This window comes from Cyrtonyx montezumae, unplaced genomic scaffold (genome assembly GCF_038088225.1).
Source record: "Cyrtonyx montezumae isolate F1298 unplaced genomic scaffold, pur_monq_1.0 scaffold_12, whole genome shotgun sequence".
Classification (NCBI taxonomy): domain Eukaryota; kingdom Metazoa; phylum Chordata; class Aves; order Galliformes; family Odontophoridae; genus Cyrtonyx; species Cyrtonyx montezumae.
The window spans coordinates 15819290-15843598 of NW_027071848.1; the positions used below are offsets into that span (position 1 = coordinate 15819290).

At 37.0% G+C, this 24309-nt stretch overlaps 1 protein-coding gene across 5 annotated transcripts in view; it reads left to right on the plus strand.

Moving 5' to 3' along the window:
- Positions 1 to 24309, plus strand: part of SGCG (sarcoglycan gamma) — a 121201-nt gene that overhangs the window by 90946 nt on the left and 5946 nt on the right. For all 5 annotated transcript variants that reach the window (XM_065730129.1, XM_065730127.1, XM_065730131.1 and 2 more), the window contains 2 exons: positions 2147 to 2266; positions 10676 to 10748. In XM_065730129.1, coding sequence (XP_065586201.1) covers positions 2147 to 2266; positions 10676 to 10748 — 193 coding nt within the window. The remainder of the gene's footprint in view (positions 1 to 2146; positions 2267 to 10675; positions 10749 to 24309) is intronic.

Below are 24309 nucleotides of genomic sequence, written 5' to 3' on the forward strand. Positions count from 1 at the left end.
TTCATTCTGTTTTAGTTCTTTTCAAGACATGAAAAAGCTTCTTTTGACAAGATTGCATGTGAAATAAATTCAGCAAATTAGGAAATCAATAAGATAAATGTACTCATAGACAAGATCAAGTTAGGCCTGGTGCAAATCATGCCACACTTCTTCAGTTCTTTCAAATTTATTTTTTTCTTTCCTGAGTGATTTATGGTCAGTGAAAACTTCTGTCTCTACAAGGAAGCTGAGAAGAGCAAAGATACCACTATTTAGGCCCAGCAATTTATTCAAAGCTGATTACTTCCGTACCAAGGAAATCAGTATATTACGTTCTCCCTAAACATACAGTGTCTTCATCATTATCAATAATTTTTCTGTGATTATGTGCAAGTAATTAACAATAAAATATAAATTAATGACATACATTTCTGAGTTGCATTTTAGAGATAATGCTCCATATTGTTTTCAGGCTTTTAGAGTAATTGAGATACATTTATGCCAGCTTCTAATTAGTATTTTAAAGATTTAACATACTGTAAAACTTCACAGCTTAGAAGTGAGCCTGTGGAAGGTCTTGGTTGCTGAATTTACTCTAAAGTACTTAAGCCTAAAATGTAAGTCTTCAGGATCCTCACTCCCTTATTCTTTTTAAAAAATAAATATTCTTAGACAAGAAAAAAAATGGTTTCAGGCTTGCCAGACCTACCAAAAGACTTAGAATACTGAGAAGAAAAATGTCTAACCACAGAGCCTATAAAATTAGCATTCACATTTCTATCTCATCTACTGCATGATTTTTAGAACGAGCTCCAAAGGTAAGCAGGATCAGAATACATGGTGGTAAGCACAACTTTTCTCCATTAGTTCTACAGCTAGTTGTGGACCATGGAAGCTGTTCTCTTGGGTTTCCTTCCTAGACAGGATATTAAGGCTCCAAATAATACCTTTGTTTCTATACTGTGTACAGTATCTTAACAAAAGAGACAGAAAATCACTCCTTATCCATTGTCTCCTCAGCATACTTGTGTCACCTGACTTTTATCATTTCAGACAGGAGAGGTTTAGATTTATGTATCTGAAAGCTATGCAGTGGATCGTGGTGTTGGATGAAAGGCAGGGAAGAAGAGAGGAACCAGCTATTGCAATAGCAGTGACAGTAACAGCCAGTTCATTACTTGTTTGGATAAACAAAAGATCTACCTGCACTACATAAATGAGCAGTCTCATTGCTGCTTCTGGACATGTACGGAAGTAATAAAACAACCACAATTTTCTAGTAAAGCATTAATGTGAAGCCATTTTTGTTTCACTCAGCTACAACTGCTTTCTTGTATGTGTAAAACGTCTGTGAGTAACTCCTTTTCGCTGAACAAAGATATTTCCTGAGCTCTTTTTGCAATTCCAGAAATGAAGCATTATCTGCAATTATCTACAATTTAAATTCAGAATGTAGAATTACATGATGATTCTATTAAATGGATACTCAAATTTATGTGATGTGAAATTTTACTTGATCTAATTGTTTAAAATGAGAAATAATAAGACCTACGTCTAGAAAAAAAACTGTATCAAGAAACATCAATAAAAAACTGTAGAACAGAATGTTTTACTGGATTTAGGATCCTGTGATACATAAAGACTCTTGCACACAAAATCTAACTGCCAATACTCTCAGCTTTTTGAAAATCCTCTAAGAACATGAGCCGTAATATGTGTTAGATATGTAGAGCTAAACTGGCAGCTGAGGGTCCTGCCTTTGTATTAGATTTTAAAGCATTTGAGCTTCCCTAATCAAAAGGGATTACTTTGTTAATTATTTTCTATGTTAAAAAAAAAAGCTGCTACACTCATGCTGATCAAAGAATCTTAGCAGCTTCAACACCAATAATGCAAATGTTTGTCTTGTCCAATTTGAGAGGGATTTCCTGAATTCCGTCTTGAAACCCAGCTTGATAGCATGACTCCAGGCACAGTTTTGAACAACAGACTGGAAATGTAAATATGCATATTCAATTTCAGTACATCCTCAGCCACTATTTGAGTGCTTCATGATCTTTAACATAGTTAAATAAGTCACTAAATTATGGCCACAGAGTGGTTAGCAATTTATATAGGAAGTTGAAGAAAGCTGATGTAATTCTTCCATTATTCTACTGTTTTGCAGGTCCTAAAATGGTAGAATTCCATGGCCAGCAATTTCAGATCAACTCAAAGGATGGCAAGCCACTTTTTACAGTGGATGAAAATGAGGTTGTCATTGGCACAGATAAACTTCGAGTCACAGGTTTGTAACCACTTAAGAAATGCCCACCTAATAGCCACGAGAATAACACAATAAAATGGCATTTTAGAATAAACCATTGTTAAAAAATTCTGGGTTTAACATATTAGGAACTACATATCAGAAGGTATTCTAACCTTTTTTAATACATTATCAAAAGCATTAAGGGAAAATTAATGTGTATATAAGAATGTGTTTATGTCTATATAGATTTTAATTTAAGACTGTGTTAAAGCATAGTTAGTGATTGGAATTGTATGTGCTTTTTTCTAAATTGTTTATTATTATCAGTGCATACTTTTAATTGAGGCTGAAAATTCTTGTACATTTTCTATTTGAAAAATCAGTTGTATTATTTCTTAAAACATTTTAGACTCTGGTATTTTTATGTTTTCTTCTTTCAAGGTGAAAGCCACTGTATTTCATCTCTATGTGTAGTTTATATGTCACAGTATAGTATTTACAGTGTATTTATAATGCCTTCTGTCAAAAGACAAGTTTGCTTTAGGCTGTTTCTGCAAATCACCAAAGTTCTCAATTACAAAGTAAAGATGTCAAAATTGTCAAACGAAAAACTGTTTCCTTTTATATGACCTGATAAAGTCAACCTTCATTTTCTAGGTGTAAGGGTGCATTAAGACAGATATGTTAGTGTGTGATTTGTCTTTATCTGAAAGATTCCAAAGAAAATGCTGAAATAATCATGGTACTTGCTTTCAGTAACATTTTCAATATTTTTAACCTTATTGCAACTGTCATTTTTACTAATTATTGATCCTCTGAAATCTTGAGGTCTTAATTATAATGGATTGATTCATATTATTTCACTGTGCAAAACCACAGATGTGATAGTAAGCACACGATTAGTGTTTCAAAGTGAAGTTAAGTTATAATAAATGTGTTAATAAATTTTGTTTATGCCCGAGGGTCTTATCAAGTTTTTTTTACTTTTTAACCTAATTGAAAATACAACTTTGTTTAACCAGGAAACCATATCAAATGATTATTGTTTGCCCAAGGGATGCTAAACTTTAATAGAAAAACATGTTTAACAAAGATATGAAAAACTGCATAGTTGTTAACTGATTTGGAAAAGGTCCATCTCTGCTCAAAGTAAAATCATTTTTACATGAATAGAAATTGTTATGCTAAAACATGTATTCTGACTTGTCAATATGAACCTTACAAGGATAATTGTTTACTCTAGTAGATATTGCAGAAACACACATTGACTTTTTCACACTGTAGTACAAGTCAAAAATAAATCCATTAAAGTCAGTGAGGTTATTTCAGTGTACAGTTTATATTGGGGAGAAGAGATTCATGCCTGTAATGCTTCAAACTAATTTATTAAAATTTGATTTAAATGATACTATTACCATGAAGGATAAATTAGTAATACTTGGTGCATCGAGATAATTTTTTGAAACATATTTGATAGAGAGTAAGATCAATTAGAAAGTTTATACAGAAACAGACTATATCAAGTTTAAAATACACAAAGAACATTAAAATACACAAAGAACATTTTGCAGTTTTTTTATATGCAATATGGGGAACTGTATGGTTTTACTTCTTAGGAGTTCAAGGCCACGCTGGATGGGGCTTTGAGCAACCTGGTCTAGAAGGAGGTATCCCTGCCCATAGCAGGGAGCTGGAACTGGATGATCTTAAAGTTCCCTTCCAACCCAAACCATTCTGTGATTCTATGATTCTAGGATTTATGTGAATTGTGAAAAGGTCAGTAATAATTTATAAGAAAACCTGGCAGTTTTAAACTAAAATATAGCATAGCAGAGAGGCAATGTCTGTGATTTATAATATTTCAGGAAAAAAATGCAAGTCTAAGGAAAAGGAAATCCAACACAAAACCTCAGGAACTGTCATTTTCCAACAGTTTGATGTGTTTGACCTCATGCTATTTCAGTTCAGTCATTTTCTTTTGCGTGTTGGAGAATAAAATTGTAGAAATGTTTCTCCCGTATTTCCAAGAGGATCAAATCCATGGGAAAAATATTGAATAGGAAGGAGTTTTGGTTACCCCACAGATCAACATGTCCACGTTCAGGCTGTTGAAATGGACACCCAATCAACAGCCGGTGCAACCTGCAGTGTGATATGGCTCACTATGTGAAGTGGAAACCTTGGCAGATACCTATTCTGCTGATGAAATGCAGTTGTCTTCATAGAATAATAGAAGGGCTTGGATTGGAAGAGACCTTCCCATCCACTTTAAAGCTCCTGCCTTGAGCAGGACTGACACCTACCAGCTCAGGCTACCCAGGGCCCCATCCAACCTCTAGGGATGGAGCATCCACAACCTCTATGGGTAGCCTGTGCTGGCAACTCTACCCTCTGAGTAATCTAATGTGATTGTCCTTTCTTTTAGTTTAACTCAATTCTTGTCCTATCACAATCTGCCCATGCAAAAAGTTGCTTCTCTTCTGTTTATTAGCTCACTTTAAGTGGAAGTCCACAATGAGGTCTTCTTTAGGATGAGCTCAGTGGCTCACTTTGTTTACTCTGCCACTGTATCAAAGTAAGCTTACTTAAATAAGCATCTAGCAGTGTTTGAAATGCCATAGGATATGTGAACCAACACATGGCACTGGGATATATATATACATACAAGAGGCTTGCTTTCTTTGTTAGTGGTAACTGGAAGTTAGGCAGGATGTGCAAAGGTATTTCTGTAGAAGAAAGAAAATTGGGCCAAGTAAATAGCATTATTAACATTCCATCAGTCATTTCAAAATGTCTCAACTATTGAAATAAAAGTAAAATTGAAGGCAAATAGTAATTTATTTTTCATGGCTGTAGAAAAAGGTAGTGTTTTGATGATGAATAACATAATTAATAGAAAGCAGTTTTTGAAGAAAAGCTGGCCATGATCAGTATCTTTACAGGGGTGCATATTTTATCACAGCCTGCTACTTGTTCTTCCACTGCTTCACGATCACTTGAGTATTTGCTGTGTACTTTTAGTGGTTTACTAACAATATGTGGGAGGGTTTTCAGCTTAAATAGCTAACATCCAAACATGATACAAAGAACTGTGTTTAATTTAAATGCTTCTGTTCAGAAGCTAGGTTAAGCATGTGACAAAATAACATTCTATTAGACCATGAAGAGGCAGATAGAATTTGCTTGATGGTATGTGAGTGCTGGGAGGTGGAGGTGTTCATAAAATCTGCTGACTTCAGTTCTCTCATTAAGAAAATCTTGCTCTTATGTTCTGTAAAATACCCAATTAATAATATTCATACCATATCTTAAGGCTTTATCTTTACATTGTAAAAGATAAAGTTGTTAAGGTGTACAATAAATCAGTTTAGGCCATTTTCCAAAAAGTATTACTGTGAGGTGATTTTCTTTGGTATGCGTGTCATTCATAGAATCACCAAGGTTGGAAAAGACCTAAAATATCATCCAGTCCAACCATTCACCTTTCACCAATAGCTTCCACTAAACCATGTCCCTCAACACAACGTCCAGACGTTCCTTGAACACCCCCAGGGTCAGTGACTCCACCACCTCTCCAGGCAGTCCATTCCAGTGCCTGACCACCCTTTCAGCAAATAAGTATTTCCTAATGTCCAGCTTGAATCTCCCTTGGCACAATTTGAAGCCATTCCCTCTAATCCTGTCACTAATTAAACAAGAGAAGAGGCCAACCCCCAGCTCACTACAACCTCCCTTCAGGAAGGGATAGAGAGCAACAAGGTCTCCTCTGAGCCTCCTCTTCTCCAGGAGAAACATTCCCTTCAGCCTCTCCCCATGAGGCCTGTGCTCCAGACCCCTCACCAGCCTTGTTGCCCTTCTTTGAACACTGTTTTAATGAAGAATTTTTCCTCACAGGAGGGCAAGGATTTAATTTCGCCTGGAGGTGAATGCTCTAGAATATATAAATAAACCCTCTCATTCCCTCTTACACACACATACAGCATCTCTGTCATCTGAATTCATAATTTTTTAGTTCTAAATCCATGAATAAATGTTACATCACATTTGGCCCCACTAGTAACACTCTCCTTCACTCATGGTTCTCTGTTTGCAATTACATTTAAGGCCCATCAGCCAATTTTAATCCATGTAATGCACTCCAGGCTGATTTGTGTTGCTCTAATCTCTTAATCAAAATGTGATGTAGCATCAAAGTAAATGCCTACAGAAGTTTATTATGCCTATACTTCTACCTTTATCAACCAAGCTTGTCATCTCATTTGCAATTTAAAGATATTGATGTATTTTACAATGTCATGACCAGTGCCTTTCTGAATACAAAAAAGGTGCAAGAATTGCAGAAGAGGATGTTTAATTAATCTGCTAGGGAACCTTAGTATTTCATACTCTGGTACCTGTAGGGTAAATAATCCCCAAGGATGGTACTCAAAAACAGTATGGAAGATGGTATATATCAGTAGGCCTATATAAACGGTACACAAACAGCTGGCAAAAGAGGGGACGCACCTTTAGGATGATAGAGGCTCACTGTGAACTCCACACAGGAGGGATCTCCAAGAAGAGATCCTTCTCTGGTGGTGGCCAGCCCTTAAATGGGGTTTGGGAGGTGGAGCCAGGCTCCACCCCTTCCAATCACACAGGTATATCACCTTCACCTGTGCCCCTTGTGGCTGACTTGGTGCTCACCTCAGGTGACTGATCAGTGGTTTAGGCTGTGAGTCAGTAGTTTCCATACAGTACCTCAGCTTCTTGACTTTTATTGGAATATACAAGAAAGAGTGAAAGTGAATTTCTCATGTTTTCCCACAAAACCACTGATAGAAATGTCCATACATATAACCATGAATTATATAATTAATCAGTTTCAAAACTACAAGTACTGGTGATGAGCTATAGCTATTGTATGGAATTCTAAAGATGACAGACAAATTAAATGAAAAGCAGGCAGAACAAAGTCTATCCATGCTAGCAATGTGTAATGTGGAGATAAAACTCACAAGTTGAGCTATACACACGTCTTTTCCTTTTGCCATCGTTATTTATCAATTGTGACAAAGTGCTTGAACAAGTAACCCAGAGAGGCTATGGATTCTCCTGCTCAAAATCCACCTGGATGCTTTCCTGTGCAGCCTACTGTAAGAACCTGCTTTAGCAGAGACTTGGTCTGCATGATCTGAGTTCCCTTCCAACACATACAGTTCTTTCATCCTGACAATATGTCAGCAGTAGCAGACAATAGAACGTGTTCATCTTGCTAAACTACTAAACTCCACTTAGCTTTTAGTACCTGATAATTACTCTAATATCTAGATATGTTATTTCATATTACTGTGAATATCTATTAATGATTTTTTTGCAAAATATTAATGGAAGTGATCATATTCTTCCCTCATAATAATAGTAATGTAAACTATATGGTTTATAGCAAGTGAACTAAATTAAAATTTGGGATTTTTTTGCACATAGACAAAATAGGAAAATCAATGAAAATATAATTGCAAGACTGGATATTTAATGGCATTAAAACAGCATAATGCCATTACATTCCATGGAGATGTTCCAATATGCACTGGCTTTCTAACTCTTTCAGAGGATCATATCTTACATAATGGGATGCTGTAAAATACAGATATGGTGCTGTTTTGGTTTAGTTGATCCTATTTTCAAATGTGATGCTCAAATACTTCACTGGAATAAAGGCTTTTCAAGAACGACGGCCTGGCAAGGGGAAGCTGCCCTTTTTCTTGTGAGAGCAGCAGGAATTCGTGGTGCTCTACTTTGGGATAGATGAGGAGGAAGCTGGGAGTTTATTCTTCAGGGTTACAGGGCAGATCAACTTGGCCATCATTGTGGTGGGTGTTTACTGCAGACAACCTGTTTGAGAAGAAGCTGATAAGGCCTACTCCTGACAACTGAAAAAGCCAGTTGATAAATCTTTCTCTCCAGACCGTCAGTGATATCAAATGCCCAGCCTTTCCTATAGACCTTAAAACAAGCTGGAAATCGACCTTTTATCCTGAAACTGCACAAACACCTCCACTTTATGACAAGGCTATTTAGATACCAAGAAACTGAAACAAAGTCAAATTCTACCACAGCAGCTTAGCAGGGCATTTCAAACTATGTTGTTTCATACAGAAATATATTCCAAAATTATATGAAAGAAAAAAATATAGAAACGTTGGTATTGTAGATTCATGCATAAATAAGGAAGAGAAAAACTAGGGAAAGGTAAAAAAGCCCACAATCAATGAGCCAGAATGTGCATCTTCATTTGTTTCAGCCAGGACTTCACTTTTGCAGTAGAACTGATAGTTTTGACAGTTCTCACATCCCATTGGTTTCAACCATGAAGAAGACAGGACGCACATTAAGTATATTCCTTTTGGATGAAACCAAACTGAGAAATGGGCTCTAAGAATGTCTTTACTACATCAAAATTTCAAATATATTTTAAGTCCACAGAATGAAACTAAAGTTAGCCTGAGATGAAATCCCCCAAATCTGTGTAGTATGAACAGCAGGTCTTCAACAATCAAGTATATTACTCTATAAAGGCACCCTTTCCAGGCCACATTATCTGCTAATATACCTAAAGAATTCTGAGAAATGAAATTGAAAGACATGGTCAGACTGTCTCTCTTAATAAACTACACATCTGGAGATGATTCAAATTTACTGACAAAGTAAGGTTTTTGTAAGTACAGGTAGCATTGTGACAGTATATATTTCATTGAAATTACATCTCATTCACTGTAATGCATGATGGAAATATGGATGAGAAAAACAGTGAAATACTTGCTTAGTTAAGAATTGTCAAGTAGGATGCAGTGGGAATGCAGGATAGAAAGGGATCGTGATTTGTTCCCAGAAGTACCACATTTGGAACAGTCTCTGCTTATTGAAGAAAAATTTGAATTCATTGCCACCTCTAGCTGGGACATTAACTAAAAGTCAAAATCTTTCACAGGTCTCTTCAAAATATCTTAGTCCTTCCAAATCAACATTGTCAACAGTTTATGAGCCAGTTCCATGATGAAATGGGGCGGGGGACCCACAGACCCACATCCCAGGAAAGTGCAAGGGGGAAAAGGAGATAGATGGGAGATGGGCCTAAAACAAAGCAGTGGAAGCAATCTGAGGAGGAAAACTAATTTACTAAATAAAATATTGAAATGCAAATAATACAGTATAGAAAAATATAGTTGGAATTGAAGCTAATAAATCAAATAAAATGAGAGTGTCCAAAAACTGAAGACCTTACGCTAAAGCTGAAGGCAAGATGGCTAGGGAACCTCCACTGCTGAAATACCCAGAAAAAGAGAGGAAGTCCCGGGACTTGTGTGCAGTTTTATCTTTCCCTCTGAATGGAAAATGGGAACACAGAGTCCTCTGGTGTATGTAGTTCTTCTCTTCTGAGAACCAGGTACCTGGAAATTCAGCAGTCCACTGAACTGGAGCATTAACTCTTTAACTCCTAGCATCTTACATACTGTTATGATGTGGAATACCGATAACAAAAAATCAGAAAACCATGACAAACATTTTCTGTCAAATTTATTTAATTCCTTAGGATTTTTCCATTATCTCTAGTGTGTAAGGTTGTCACCTTGCTAACACTCATCAGCATGATTACAAGGATAGGAGAACAATCAACTACTCACTAACTTAAAACCACCAAGAAAGAGCACAGCCATGGACTCTCACTTTTCAGGAGGGTACTGATATGCATGTGATAAGTCTACACAGTGGACCCCTTTACAGAAAGGAAATTAACAACCATTCAAGACTCTGCACCCACTTTACCTGGATTCTGGATGTCCTGGCTTTGAGATGCTTTTACCTGCAGCAGCACAACACTAACAATGCTTTGGCTGACATGCTTCATCCCACGTATTTATGTGCCACCCTCATGTAGGTAATCATTTTTCCTGTGTTGGGCTGAAACGTTAAACAATCTGATCCCACAGTCATTACCATTGTACATGCATTAATACCAGTTTGCATATACCAAAGCTGACTGACAATAGGAGGAAGTCTTTGATGAAATTATGTGCCAGTTTTTTGAACTACAATCTAAAATTAATGCAATTATTTAAGTCAGTAATATTTGCAAAGGTTTTGTGGAGGTTTAATTATCTATATTAATTCTAATGGACATTGCACTGTAAAAATCCTATTTACATTTTCTTTGTCAGAAATAGTAAAATATTTGTCTGTCTTCCTACTTATTATATATCATTTTAATAATTTACACCTGTACTTTCTCATTAACTCCGTATTCTGTAGTTCCAACCAATATACTAATAGTAAAACTCTATAAGAATTATTTCATTAATTATTAATATATATTTTTGTATTTTCTTTTGCTTTCAAAGTAGTTATTAATCACTGTCACTATTTGTAATTGTTGAACTTTTACAGTCCGAGTGCTTTTTTTCTTTCCAGGGCCTGAAGGAGCACTTTTTGAACACTCTGTAGAAACACCACTCGTGAAGGCAGAAGCTTTTAAACAGCTAAGGTAAGTATTTACACATAGAAAAGTAAGTCTAGCAAGAAAATGTTTGCTATATATGCTCACTTTTTTCATAACAAGGGATTTTTAACAAAATGTACAGAGCTACTGCTAAATCCTATTTTAAATGACAAATTGACACTTTTCAGGAAAATCCTACATTGGTCTGCAATTTTGAAGTGTAATATGAGATGACTTATTACTAGCACTGAATATTTAAAGCCATTTGATATACTGAATATATATTTTTAATATATACCTTGATTTTACAATTTCAGAACACATAAGTGATTTTCTCTGCGTGCTGAAATAAAAGTTGCTTATCTGAAGTAAGTCGTAGGCTTATGATGAGTAAAAGTTTATAGAAAATTCTGTCAGTCTGAGGAAACAGATGAGTAAGAAATGTTTAGGAAGATGCATATATTTATAGGCATATATATATATATGCACTGTATAATTAAAAAAAAAATTGAGATGAGAAAATTTCTAGAAAGTATATGTTATGATTTAGCACTCCCTAATCCTGGGATAGCATTTCTTTCTGCATTACTCTGTGTAATATAAAGGATCCCAAATTAATTTATAATACGTTGATTATTGAGCTCAACTCAATCTACATTCAGTTCATGAAAATCTTTTATTTCACTTTATAAGTTGGTTCAAAGAAAAATTACATGAAGAAAACTTCTTTATAATTTATGTCTGTCCTTTCTTACCTTAGCAGTTTACTACTTTCTGCCATCATTTCTCGTTTTCATCTTGATTCTCCAATAGGGTTAACTGTTAGAGAGTAGCAGAAGATGATTAAAGCTTTCAAGAGCACTGTCTGTATCTTGGTGACTGAATTTTCAAATTGAGAGTGTCAAATGGGAGGGCAGCAGAGGAAAGACAGAATGGGATTTAGAATCTGGATGTGACAGACATTGGCCAATATTTAGAGTTCTACATTGTAGTAAACATTGATTTTTGAGGGAGTGATCTCATTATGTTGTAAATTTTTCATTTCCTGTGATTGTCTCAGTTTTGATAAAGTATTTGCGAGCATTTCAGACCTAGAAATTTGTAATTACATAGTCAGGAAGATCTCTATTTAAACAGAAACATATCAGTTGTTACTTTGTTTGAAACACATTATCAATTAATAATATTTTAATAGGCTTAAAGCTAATGGTTTTATTCAATACCCATTGTACTATGTTACTTTTTAGGTACAAACTCTTCTTTGAATTTCATTTAAAAACAATTACACTGTTTTAAGCTACATTTGACAATGACTATCCTACGTTTCCCACTTGGTTTTGATGTACCATTTGAAACAAAACATTGAGATTAATTCAAAGTATTTGTAATGTTCTACTTCATGGATGAGTTTATTTGGGAATTTATCTGTTTAATGATATTAACATGTCAACATTAAGTACATTTTGGTCTCGAGTGTTGCTATGTGTTGACAGGGGTCAATTGTACTACTTAAAATCCCATTCAGTTCTGTGCTCAATTGGCTTAAAATAGTGGGAAATACAAATTCTTTCATAATTTACAGAAGTTATTCTAATAATTGTTATAATGTCAAGGAGTCACAAAATCATAGAATCACCAAGTTTGGAAAAGACCTCCAAAATCATCCAGTCCAACCATTCACCTACCACCAATATTGCCTCACTAAACCATGACCCTCAGTACAACATCTAAACATTTCTTTAACACCTCCAGGGATGGTGAATCAATCACCTCCCTGGGCAGACGATTCCAGCACCTGACCACCCTATCAGAGAATAAATTTTTCCAAATATCCAACTTGAATCTCCTCTGGCACAACTTGAGGCCATTACCTCTAGTCCTTTCACTGGTCACTGGAAGAAGAGGACAATCTCTGCCTTGCCACAGACTCCTTTCAGGCTGTTGTAGAGAGCAATAAACTCTCCCCAGAGCCTTCTCTTCTCCAAACTGAACAACCCCAGTTCCCTTAGCTGTTCACCTTAAGACTTGTACTCCAGACTCTTTACCAGCTTCATTGCCCTTCTCTAGGTATGCTCCAGGGCCTCAATGTCTTTCTTGTAGTGAGGGACTCAAAACTGAACACAGCATTTAAGTCTCATTTTCAGCCGAGTATCAACCAACGTCCCCCAGGTCCGTTTCTTCCACACAGTCTTCCAGACACTCTGCCCCAAGCCTGTACAGTTGCCTGGGGCTCTTGTGGCCAAAGTGCAGGACCTGGCACTTGATCTTGTTGAATTTCATCCCACTGGACTCATCCCAGCAATCGACTCTGTCCAGATCCCTCTGAAGGACCTTTCTACCTCCAGGCAGATCGACACTTCCTCCCAAGTTGGTGTCACCTACCAACTTGCTGAGGATTCACTCAATCCCTTCATTCAAGTCATCAGTAAAAGATATAAAATAGGACAGGTTCCAATACCAACCTCTGAGGAGCCCCACCCATGACTGGTCATATTTACAAGGCGGCATCAACACCTGCCTTAAAGCTGCTAATCACCTGTGCTAGAAATCAAGTTAGCTCAACCCAAAGAAGAGTGACAAATAACAAAGCATAAGGCTGTGTAATATATGCAGCAAACACTGATGTCCTGGCAGACCCTGAAACTAACTCAAAGCAGTTCAAAATGACTGTCTCCTTTAATTATATTGCGGTCTCAACCACCCATAACTGGGGAGCAAGTCTGAGAGCAGAGATGGCAATTCTGTGGAGAAGTCCCTAAAAGAATCGAGAAGCAAACACATTTGTCTGCATTGTAGATACTAAGTTAAGATATAGTCAGAGAACAACAATTTACAAGGATGGTGCTGGAAAAATGTTATTTTCAAGGACAACATTAAATGTCAGTGTAAACAAAATTCATACATTCCATTGCAAAGAAGCTGAGACAAGTTCACCAGTAAATTAGAATTCTGTAATGCTTTATAAATATTCTGTTGAATTCCACACTGAAATATGGCAAAGATCTATTGAAAGGCTTTTCAATGTGATTTTTTTAAATGCAGTTTTAAGTATTACTTTTCTACTTTAATTTTGAAAAAATGCTTCTTTTCCAGATTAAGGTAGTGATTACTTAGTTACAGGTAATAGAACCTATTTGCTCATCCCAACTTCTATCTTTATACTTTCACCATCTATTAATCTGCTATTTTCATAGAATCACAGAATCATTTTAGTAAGAAGGAACCCTTAAAGGTAACCTGGTTCTTCCATATGTCCAATCTGAATCTTCCTTCCTTTAGTTGGAAACTATCTCCCCTTGTCCTATCACAAAAGACCCTGATAAAATGTTTGCCCTCTTCCTTCTTACTGTCTCCCTTCATAAACCGAAAGCCCACTCTCAGATCTCTCTGGAGCCTTCTCTCCTTCAAGCTGAAAATCTCCAGCTCTCTTAGCCTGTCCTCACCGGGAGGTATTCCATCCCTCAGATCATTTTTGTGGCCCTTTTCCGCACTAACTCCAACAGGTCTGTGTCTCTTCCATACTGAGGACTCCACATCTGGACACAGTAGTCCAGGTGGGGCCTCACCAGTGCAGAGGATCACTCCCTCACCCTTCTGGCCATGCTGTTTTGGATGCAGCCCAGGATACAATTGTCTTTCTGGACTGTGAGGGCACATTGCTTCTCATGTCCAGCTTCCCATCCACTAGTACCCTCAGGACTTTTTTAGCAGGGCTGTACTACATGCTTACATTCCCCAGCTTGTATTGATAATGGGGGTTGCTGCGGCCCAAGTGTTAGACCTGCACTTCAGTTTATTGAACTTTATGAGATTCTCCTGGGCACCCTCTTCAAGCTGATCTGAGTCTGTCTAGATGGCATCCCATCCCTCGGGCATGTCAGCCACACCCTACTTGCATTTGACCCCTCTGTCACGTCACTGATGAATGTGATATGAAGTTCCACAACATATAGCCTTGGGAACAGAGAATACTGCTTCAACTTCAAATGTAGTTATGTGTTTCAAGGTCCTGACTGGGAAGCCATAACTGACTGCAGGATTTCTGCTGGTGTCATATGAACAGAGACCACAGTCTCTCTTATTCTGATTTAGAACAGTATCACCAACAATGCTGACACAAATGGCCTTCTTGAATTAAACATTCTGCCAGCTTTCCAGTCCAAATGTCGAATTTCAAGACAGACTGCTTTTCTGGAGACATAGTGATAAGTGTTATAACATATCTTTTTATAGCTAAGCAGTGGAGACAGAGCAATGCAATTATATTGTGGTCAGTAACTGTCCTTTCATTCTGTAGTTTGAAGGAACAGCACTGAACCTTTTTCAGTCTAATAGATTGAATTCATGACTCACTTGTAAAGAAAAAAGGATGTGCTTGCACTTACTTCCAAATGATTTGAAGTATAAACTCTGCTTTTCACAGCTGAAGCATCCCTAGGTATAGCACTGCCTACTTTTTGGTTGCTGTCATAAAGTTCTTATATCTGGATAAGATACCATTTATTAACCAATCATGTCTAATAAATGTAATGCTCAAGGATGAATACCAGCTTTGTTCTCATATTTTCCACATATGGATGTCTGACAGCAAGCAACTATGTGTTCTGAGCACAAGTCCTCTGGGAAATCACTGTTATTACAGTCAATCTGTGGTATTCTCCCGTTCTTCAACTGAGGTTTTACATCCAAGTCCAAAAGTGACCCACATCATTCCACACTTTGGATTTGAAAAGCACTGTAGCAGAAATGATGTCACTATTCCAGAGAGTGAGATTCAGCTTTTATCAGAGCACGGTTATAAATGTATATATAATGTTATCAGAATATATTTAACAGCTTATAAGCCAAAATCTGAGAACATTTCAGTATTTCCTAGGGAAATGGTCTTATTTAAAACAAATATATTGCAGTGATATTCATAAAAAATAAAGGAATATATAACCTGAGAAGTGTTGCTTCGTACTCTGATGAAGTACCTCTGTCCGAAACTAAAAAGCACGAAAACATATATTTATTAGCTTTTGATATTCATATTGTAGAATACTGATAGTTTGAGAGCATAGTTATACTGATACTTCTCAGCATCTAGTTAAGGCAGGTTGGTGAGTTGCTGCTAATCCTTCCTATCTATGTATTCAAATTAAATATGATAAATGCATCCCTTTTAATTTTAACTTCTCTCTTGTGGCAGCCAATAATTCTACTATTCTTATGGCTTCTGCTTCTCTTTGATTTTTATGAAGATTTATCCTTTCATCATTCATAATATGTTTCTTTTTGCACTCAAAGGATAGGTTTGCTGCAGATAATGCAGGTAAAAGGCAGAAGAGTAGAAATCAACTCTGTGGGGTTTTATTAGGAAGAATTAGGAAGGAAATCTAAAAGGAGATGTATAAAAGCCAATCAGGGTAAAAACGTTCACAAAATAATTGCTTAATCATATTTGTTATACTAATGCTTACATGCTAATTGACTAGAAGTACTATTTGACTAATTGAAGAACAGAGATTTTATTTGCTTTCATTATGCAAATCAAAAGCCCAGTCAATCAGAAGAGAATGAATTACATAATGGGAAAGTGAGTCTACAATTATGAGTCAGTATTTGTAAGGCATCCCTGCTCCCTGACTAGCAAGATGTTTCTATTGCAATACAATTTTATGAGCCCTGACATTAATTTACCAGTTATCCTCTTACATTCATGTATTATGCTGTATTCGTGTTAAGTGAGAACACCGTAAAATACTTATTTTGGTAGCTTAAAAGATTTTCTTTTCATTCCATCAATGAACTCTAATCTATGAAAAGGCTAGTTTAAAAGTACAGAACATCACATTTATTACCTTTTCAGAAACATTTCTGACTGATATTTTAAAATACTTCATTAGCATAGATTTGGGTAGTACTTCGTATCTAGTCATTTAAACATTGACTTTTCTTGAAAATGTACATCTTGAAGTGAAAAGAATTTTCCGGGTGGAATATCTTTTCTCCATCATGATCTGTGAGCTATTTTTGTGCACCCATGCTCTTGAAACGTCTTAGGATTGAGTTTACAAATTGCATTGCTTCATATTTATTTATTTATTTATTTATTGCTTCATTCCAATAGTTCTTCATATCTTTTCCTATCAACTTCGTCAGTATTTCGAAGTGTTGTCTTTATAAGCTGGTTTAGGTTGTATTTGATTTTTTCTTGCTTTTCAGGCATTGCATTTGTAACAACTTCTGCATTAGCTTGTATTTAATATCTACTTGAATATGTTAGTCATGCATCCCTAGTGTGTTATAAAAAGTTAATAGTAGGGAAAAGAGCTCACATACTGTTTTTTCTTCAACTAAAAGAGTGATCTGTTGAGCTGTGTTCCCTTCAACAGAAATGTCAACATACTGTTCAAACTCTGAACTCAAGGAAATGTACTTCAAAGCATCTCCCTTTCTCAAATACCCTGAAGTTTTCATCTGTCAATATGACCTTTCCCAAGTATTTACTTTATCCATCTTTCTTGAGTTATTTATGAGCACATATTTCCAGTAGGCATGTATGTAGATTGCTCCAAAAGTAATGCCTTTTACTTATTTCCATGGAAACTACAATAGATGAAAAGAGCACAATAACACGAATTGACAAAGCAAATTCTCAGCTGCAAAACAGTATTTTTCAACACAGACTTCACTACTAACTGCATTTTCATCAGCAATGAACAAGATCCTGCGTGCCATGCTCCTAAAACTTTACATAGCTCTCTAGAACGTGGCTTGTCTTTCACATCAATGTCATTACTGCTGAAATGCACGATCCACTGTCTCATTGTGCTCACATCCACTGTTTGGTCTCCATAAACATTCAGCAAGCATTGATGAATGTCAGTGAGTGACATTTTGTATATATGGAGGAATTAATTGACACACCTTTGCCTTATAGGCACTTCCATGTCAGATGCTATTCTGTCAGACAGCCACAAAATGTAATGGAATATTGGTGGGAAGGTTCAGCCTCCACTGCTGCCAACATCTACCTCTGATGTTGTGGGTCAACATAAGAAAATAGGAGGCATTACTTTTGGAGTTGCCCTTGTACACATGCATGGACTACAGTCGATACACATGTAGTCTGTTACAGTAATCAACCCAGAGAACACAGCCATTATCCATCCTCCTCTACACACTTGTTATTTTTGATTCCTCTTGATGAGTCTTACACCAGACAGAATTGTCTCATTTGGTGCTTTTTAGGAGTTATCTATTCAGTGTGCTTCCTAGTGATGTTATTCATGCTTCTTCACTCATTGTTCTTCTGATTCTGTCTTTAGATCAGTTCTAACCCTAATTTGATTAGCATTTAATGGCATAGCGTAGCAGAGCTGGCAGTAGAATAGGATCCTTGCTGGCTTTTCTGCTGAAAGCTCCCCAAGCCTGTTCTGTGCTAGGTCAGCTGCTGATTACAGGCTCAGAGTTTGGTCTTGATTGCTGAGTGGTCTTGCTTCACTTTGTACACACTTCTGTTCAAATTCAGCTCACACTTCTGTTCAAATTCAGCTCTTCATGGGAGCCATCCATGTGATAGTGGGAACAGCTTGAGCCTCCATTGGAAAGATACAGATAAAACTGGATCACTCAACATTTCACCCACAACTGATTGATTTAAGAGGCTTTCAAAATCTTATAGAATAAATTGGTGAAGGACAAATGTACCATCTGACCTTAGGAGACAGACTTACCTCTGCATCAGATCATAGTTCTGTAATGCTGAATCTCCAGAGGGACTCTCTCCCACTCTAACAAAAGATGCTTCCTCCCTGGGGTGGGAGAATCGTTGGATGAACATTGTGAACTCCTCTGAAACTCCTCAGTGATACCTCAGTAACAGTAGTAGAGGAAATCCACACACCAATGTTAGTGGCCTTTTTGCTAGAAAAGATTTCCCTAAGAACAGATGCCAGGTTTCTACCTGCTGTTGTAACTGACTTTCACTTGAGCCAGTGAGATGGCTGATACTCCTTCTGACACCTCAGCTTGTCAGAGATTTCACTTAACACATTTAAATCAATAGGAGTGGTTTCTGCTGTTTGTATGAAACAAAGCCATTTGCATGATCTGACTGATGTTACATCAGTAGTGCAAAGACCAAAGGCATAACCATTTCTGCCTCTGCGCTTTTGAACTGAATACCTGATGATATCAGATTATTCTGTGAGATTGCTAAAAGGGAACTTGTCATCAGTGATTACATCATACCTCCACCAGAGTGCAAGGTACCTTAAAAACTTCATTATAATTGTCACAGTTAGTTATAGATGCCTTGCAGAAGACCACCTGGAGCTCTATTTGTAAGTCTATGATTGTGCTGTCACTGGTCTCCAGATGTGACACTGAACTGGGTAGAGTCCCTTATATTATTTTTCACTTAGATATCTGTCAATACAAGGAAGCTGGGAAAAGCATGAAGCAGGAGTCTCCCACTGTAAGCATCTGCCTATTTCAAATACAAAAGAAGAAAGGGGAGCATTTTGTGTTAACAGTAGTTCTTCATGATACATGTGCACAGTCACTATTCAGGTTCTCTCCCCTATCCCTAAGGCTACGTGTACAAGTTGTAGTATTTCCATGGTGACAAAAATAGAGAGTGTGGCACATTCTGCCACCATACTAATGAATTAGAAGAGGGAAGGCAGCAAAGACCTCTTCACTTGAGAAGAACAGTGGATATTGTGAACAGCACAAAGTGAAGAATTCAAATGACTTGAAATCTACATAGCAAATAAAACATTCACTGAAGCATATAAAGTGAAAGGCATGGCACATTTCAATCTGGAAGATAATTTTATGAAAATACTGACCATATTTTTACAACAATGATACAAATAGTCTTATTATATCAAAGTAAAATTTTAGAATAAGTTGAAGTCATTGAAGTTATTTCAGGAAGATAACCATGCTGGAAACCTCTGTGGTGTGCCAGATTCAATCATGTTCACTGAGGTCTTGGTCGTCTTTAATTACCTAGAAAGTCAGCACATCATAAAATTGAGGTCATCCTGGAAACCTTCTTTGAATTAACTCTGCTTACCACTCTTTATCATAACTGTCTGTCTTCAGAGAAGCTTCTATGTTAGTCATATCTCAGTTCTGATCTTTAGTTTTCATTTCTTTAATATCTCTGGATTGAGTGACGGTGAACAAATAGAAATAAAGCATCTCAGAATGTCAGATGGATGGAGCACCAATAAAGAAATAACCACACTGTAATAATAACATGTTCTATATTCTTGATTAGGTTAAAAATGTTGTTTTAAACATTTAAACATAAAAATGTTGCTTTTATAGATTTTAAAAGCATTATTAAAGTGTGGCAGTGTTTTATTCTATTTTGAAGGAAATATGTAAGTGCATTTGTTCCAGAAACTGGAATATTTCTTTCATATTGCTTACATAAAATAATTTCTGTTAACCAAAACCTTAGAAACTGGAAACATCTGTTATTCAAATCTGACTTTGTAATTGTAATTGTGCACAAGATTACCCCTAAGCTGTAAGCAGTACTGGTGCCTGCTGTGCTTATGCTTCACAATTCCCTTGAATCCAGAATCTCATAATTGAACTTTACAGGAATTGTCTGTCACCATTGCTTTCAGATTTAGAATATAAATTTGGAATATGGACTATTTTAAGAAATAAAAATCTGTGGAAAATTTCATTTAGATTAAAAGGAATGGAAAATATACTGAAAAACTGACCATATACCAGCTGACATCTTAACAAACAGCAAATAACTGCAGCAATTAGGAATGCCATCCAAAACAAATGGAGTAACTCAGGGATCTGCCCTTTCTCCTTGATTATTTTTAGCATAAGGCAACATAAGCTAAAAATCAATAGAGGTGTTTATTTGAAAAGCAGCCACACTTCTTATGTGTGAAATAGATTTAAAAAGGAAAAAAAAAATAAGATCCTGTATCCAGTCAACACTTCAGATGATCCTGAGTGTTTTTCATGGTTTCTGTGATTCAGATTGTAGTTCAGTACACACTTCTGGTTACCATTCAGTAATTACATATTCAAGCTGCATTCACACTGTAGAGTCCAAACATAAGGGATCACTTTGCCCAGTATAAAGGGATGCATCTTAGGTGTTCGTCCAGATTTAAAATTCTCTCTTCTCTTCAAGGAAAAAGTCTCATCCACAGTTCATTCATCGAAGTGGAAAGGGTTATTATCTGTCATGGAATCACAGGATACCCCAAATTGGAAGGGACCCACAAGAACCACAGAGTCCAACTCCAGCTGCAGCTGCCGTGAGGCCTCTCCTCAGCTCTTCTGCTCTGGGCTGAGCAAACCAGGGGCCTCAGCTGCTTCTCACATACAGTGCCCTCCAGACCCTTCCCCATCTTTGTAGCCCTCCTTTGATTGTTCTCTGGTAGTTTCACACTCAGGAAGTTTATATATGAACCACCCACATAAATTATTTTCTCAGAGTGGCTAATATCTCAGAGTTTTGGCTCCAGTTGTTTACAACTGCTTGGAGAGATAGCTCAGGTGAAATTGTTTTCAACTCATTTATATATTAAGTCCATCCATGGTCATTGGGTCTCATCACCTCCTTGTGAAAAGCAACAATTATTATTAGGGAATTATACATTTTATCCCAAGAGTGACACCTAAAATAGATTTGATGAATTAAGCCTTAGAGTGACTATTTCTTTACATTTATTTTGAAGAGTTCACAGGGGATGGCCTATCCTTGTTACTAGAGGCTACTACATTTGTCCAGAAGTATCATGCACTTACCAACTGTGCCATGTCTGGTTAACCTCTGAAGAAGTGAAAATTAATCATGAGAAACAGTGATGCAACAAGATCATGCACCATCCTGGGATATATTCAAATCCCAAAGTGAAGATTTTTCCACTTGTAACCCCATATTCCTGGCAATCGTTGAAATTATTAATCATTTTTTATATAGCTTTGTAACTAGGACTAGTAAATGCTGCCATTTACTGACCCTTGTTCACATCATCAACAAGGTAATGAGTCCTTCCAAGATAATACTTAGCTTGGATGCCTGACCATGCTAGAACTTTGTCTCTTTGGGGAAGTTATGACACCATCATTTTTACCTACAAGATGTGCCTTTTCTTTCTAACTTGGTAAAAAACTATAGAGGTGGTTGGATGGTTGGTTGGTTGGTTGGTTGGTCGTTTGGTTGGTTGGTTGGTTGGTTGGTTTTAAGATCCTATTTTTAAGCTTAGTAAACATACTTTCACACCTTGGTAATATTAGATACAAATGCCGACAATGTTATTTTCAATAGGGAATGAACGTGAACAAATTTTGAGTGATAATCCTGCAGCAGTGTTACACGTGCCATGCCAATGTTACTGTTAATAGCTTATCTTGAGTAATGTTATCCAAAAACTGCTGGTGCATCACACATTTGGACTCTTTATATATGTAAAGTGTGTAAATGATAATAGCATTATCGTCCTGAGAAAGAAGACTACTGGACAGAGCAGAACCTACTATATCTTCTTGTGATTGTTTCAGGGTAGCTCTGTTCTAACTGAAGTAAAGTGAGATGTTTCAGTGCACTATAATGTGCATTTGTGTTTATATTCTGCAGATCAGAGATGCTACAAACTGCCAGCGAAGTCTGGTACATTCCAAGATGTTTCCAAGTGAATACAGACAAAATGGTAGACCCCCTAACATTATATTCTCATTACTGCATTCAACCAATAAGCAGAAGAGACTTGAGAAAAAAACAGCTGTTAAGAACAAATTAGAACCATTTTCTCCATGGTTTTGCAGTCTAGTGCAACTAAAATAAATAAATAAATAAATCATAATTTCTAGAAAAATTTTATTTATGCATAGCCCCTTTATTCCAGCCATTTTCTTCTCTAACGCATTTCTTAAGTATCTTGCTCTGAATTCAGTTGTACCCCATTCCTCTTTTGTGATATTATTAGTCATCTTTTCTGTATTTTCCCAAGTTACTGGCAATTTTTATGGCTCTTTCTTATGACTGGCACAGTAATGTTCTTAAGAACATCTTTCACCCTCTCCTTAAAGTCTGGGATGGAGCACATAATGCACCCCCTGTGATCCTAGCAGAGACAGTCAGAGACCTGCTCCTCCATCTGAACTACCACAAGTCCATGGGACCAGATGGGATCCACCCAAGGGTGCTCAGGGAGCTGGCAGAGGTGATTGCCGAGCCACTTTCTGCCATCTATCAGCATTCCTGGTTATCTGGAGAGATCCCACAAGATCTCTCTTGAGAAAGATTGTGCACTTTGGCCACAATAACCCCATGCAATGCTATAGGCTTGGGGCAGAATGGCTTGAAGAATGTAGAGAGGAAAAGGACCTGGGGGTGTTGGTTGATGCTCGGCTCAACATGAGCCGGCAGTGTGCCCAGGTGGCCAAGAAGGTCAACGGCATCCTGGCCTGTATTAGAAATCCCCTCACTACAAGAAGGACATTGAGACCCTGGAGCGTGTTCAGAGAAGGGCAACAAAACTGGTGAGGGGTCTGGAGCACAAGTCTTATGAGGAGTGGCTGAGGGAGCTGGGATTGTTTAGTCTGGAGAAGAGGAGGCTCAGAGGAGACCTTATTGCACTCTACCACTTCCTGAAGGGGGGTTGTGGTGAGGAGGGGGTGGGCCTCTTCTCCCTGATAAATAATGACAGGACGAGAGGGAATGGCCACAAGTTGTGCCGGGGAAGATTTAGATTAGATTTGAGGAAAAAAATTTTCTCTGAAAGAGTGGTCAGGCACTGGAATGGCCTGCCTAGGGAGGTGGTTGAGGCACCGTCCCTAACACTGTTCAAGAAGCGTTTAGATGAGGTGCTAAGGTATTTGATCAGGTAGCTTAGTGGGTAGGGATGGTGATAGGAGGATGATTGGACTAGATGATCTTGTAGGTCCTTTCCAACATAATGTATCTATGAATCTATGAATCTATGAATTAAGAAGTATTATTAGCTTTAGTTGGATCTAGAGTTGGAATTATTTTCCTACTATTAAGCTGCATTTTGTGCTGTCTTATTTTTTCCTGTGAATAAGTACGGAATGAAACAATCAGGTGCACTTGGACGAAGCTGGGAAAACAAAACAACACAGGAATTCTTTTTTTTTTTCATTTTAAATAATTGTAGGTTTTTATCATACTGATTTTCATGTTACAATTTATTGTGATGTAAATGATAAACTAACTTGGATTGTAAGAGAGCTGTATATACTGACATTGGTCTTACTGAAACAAATGTGTGTGCTAATGCATACAACTCCCAGGAGAAGTAACTCTTGGAAAATGTGCTCTCTGAACAAAGATACAAAAATGGGGATGATATAATATACCCATTGGCCAAGTAATGGACTTGACTAGTGAAAATGGATGCTGTTTTTCAGTCAAATTTTGTTCATTACAGTTTATTTATCTTAAATCAGTGACACTAAGACTTCTGAGTATCAAAGTGAATGGCAGAATATAGAATAGAGCATCATTTGGGTCAGAAGCAATCATTCCACCTTTAAATTGAGAAATTCAATATATGTGACGTAAGGGGCATTTCTTAAAAAAAAAAAAAAGTCAGTCCATTTT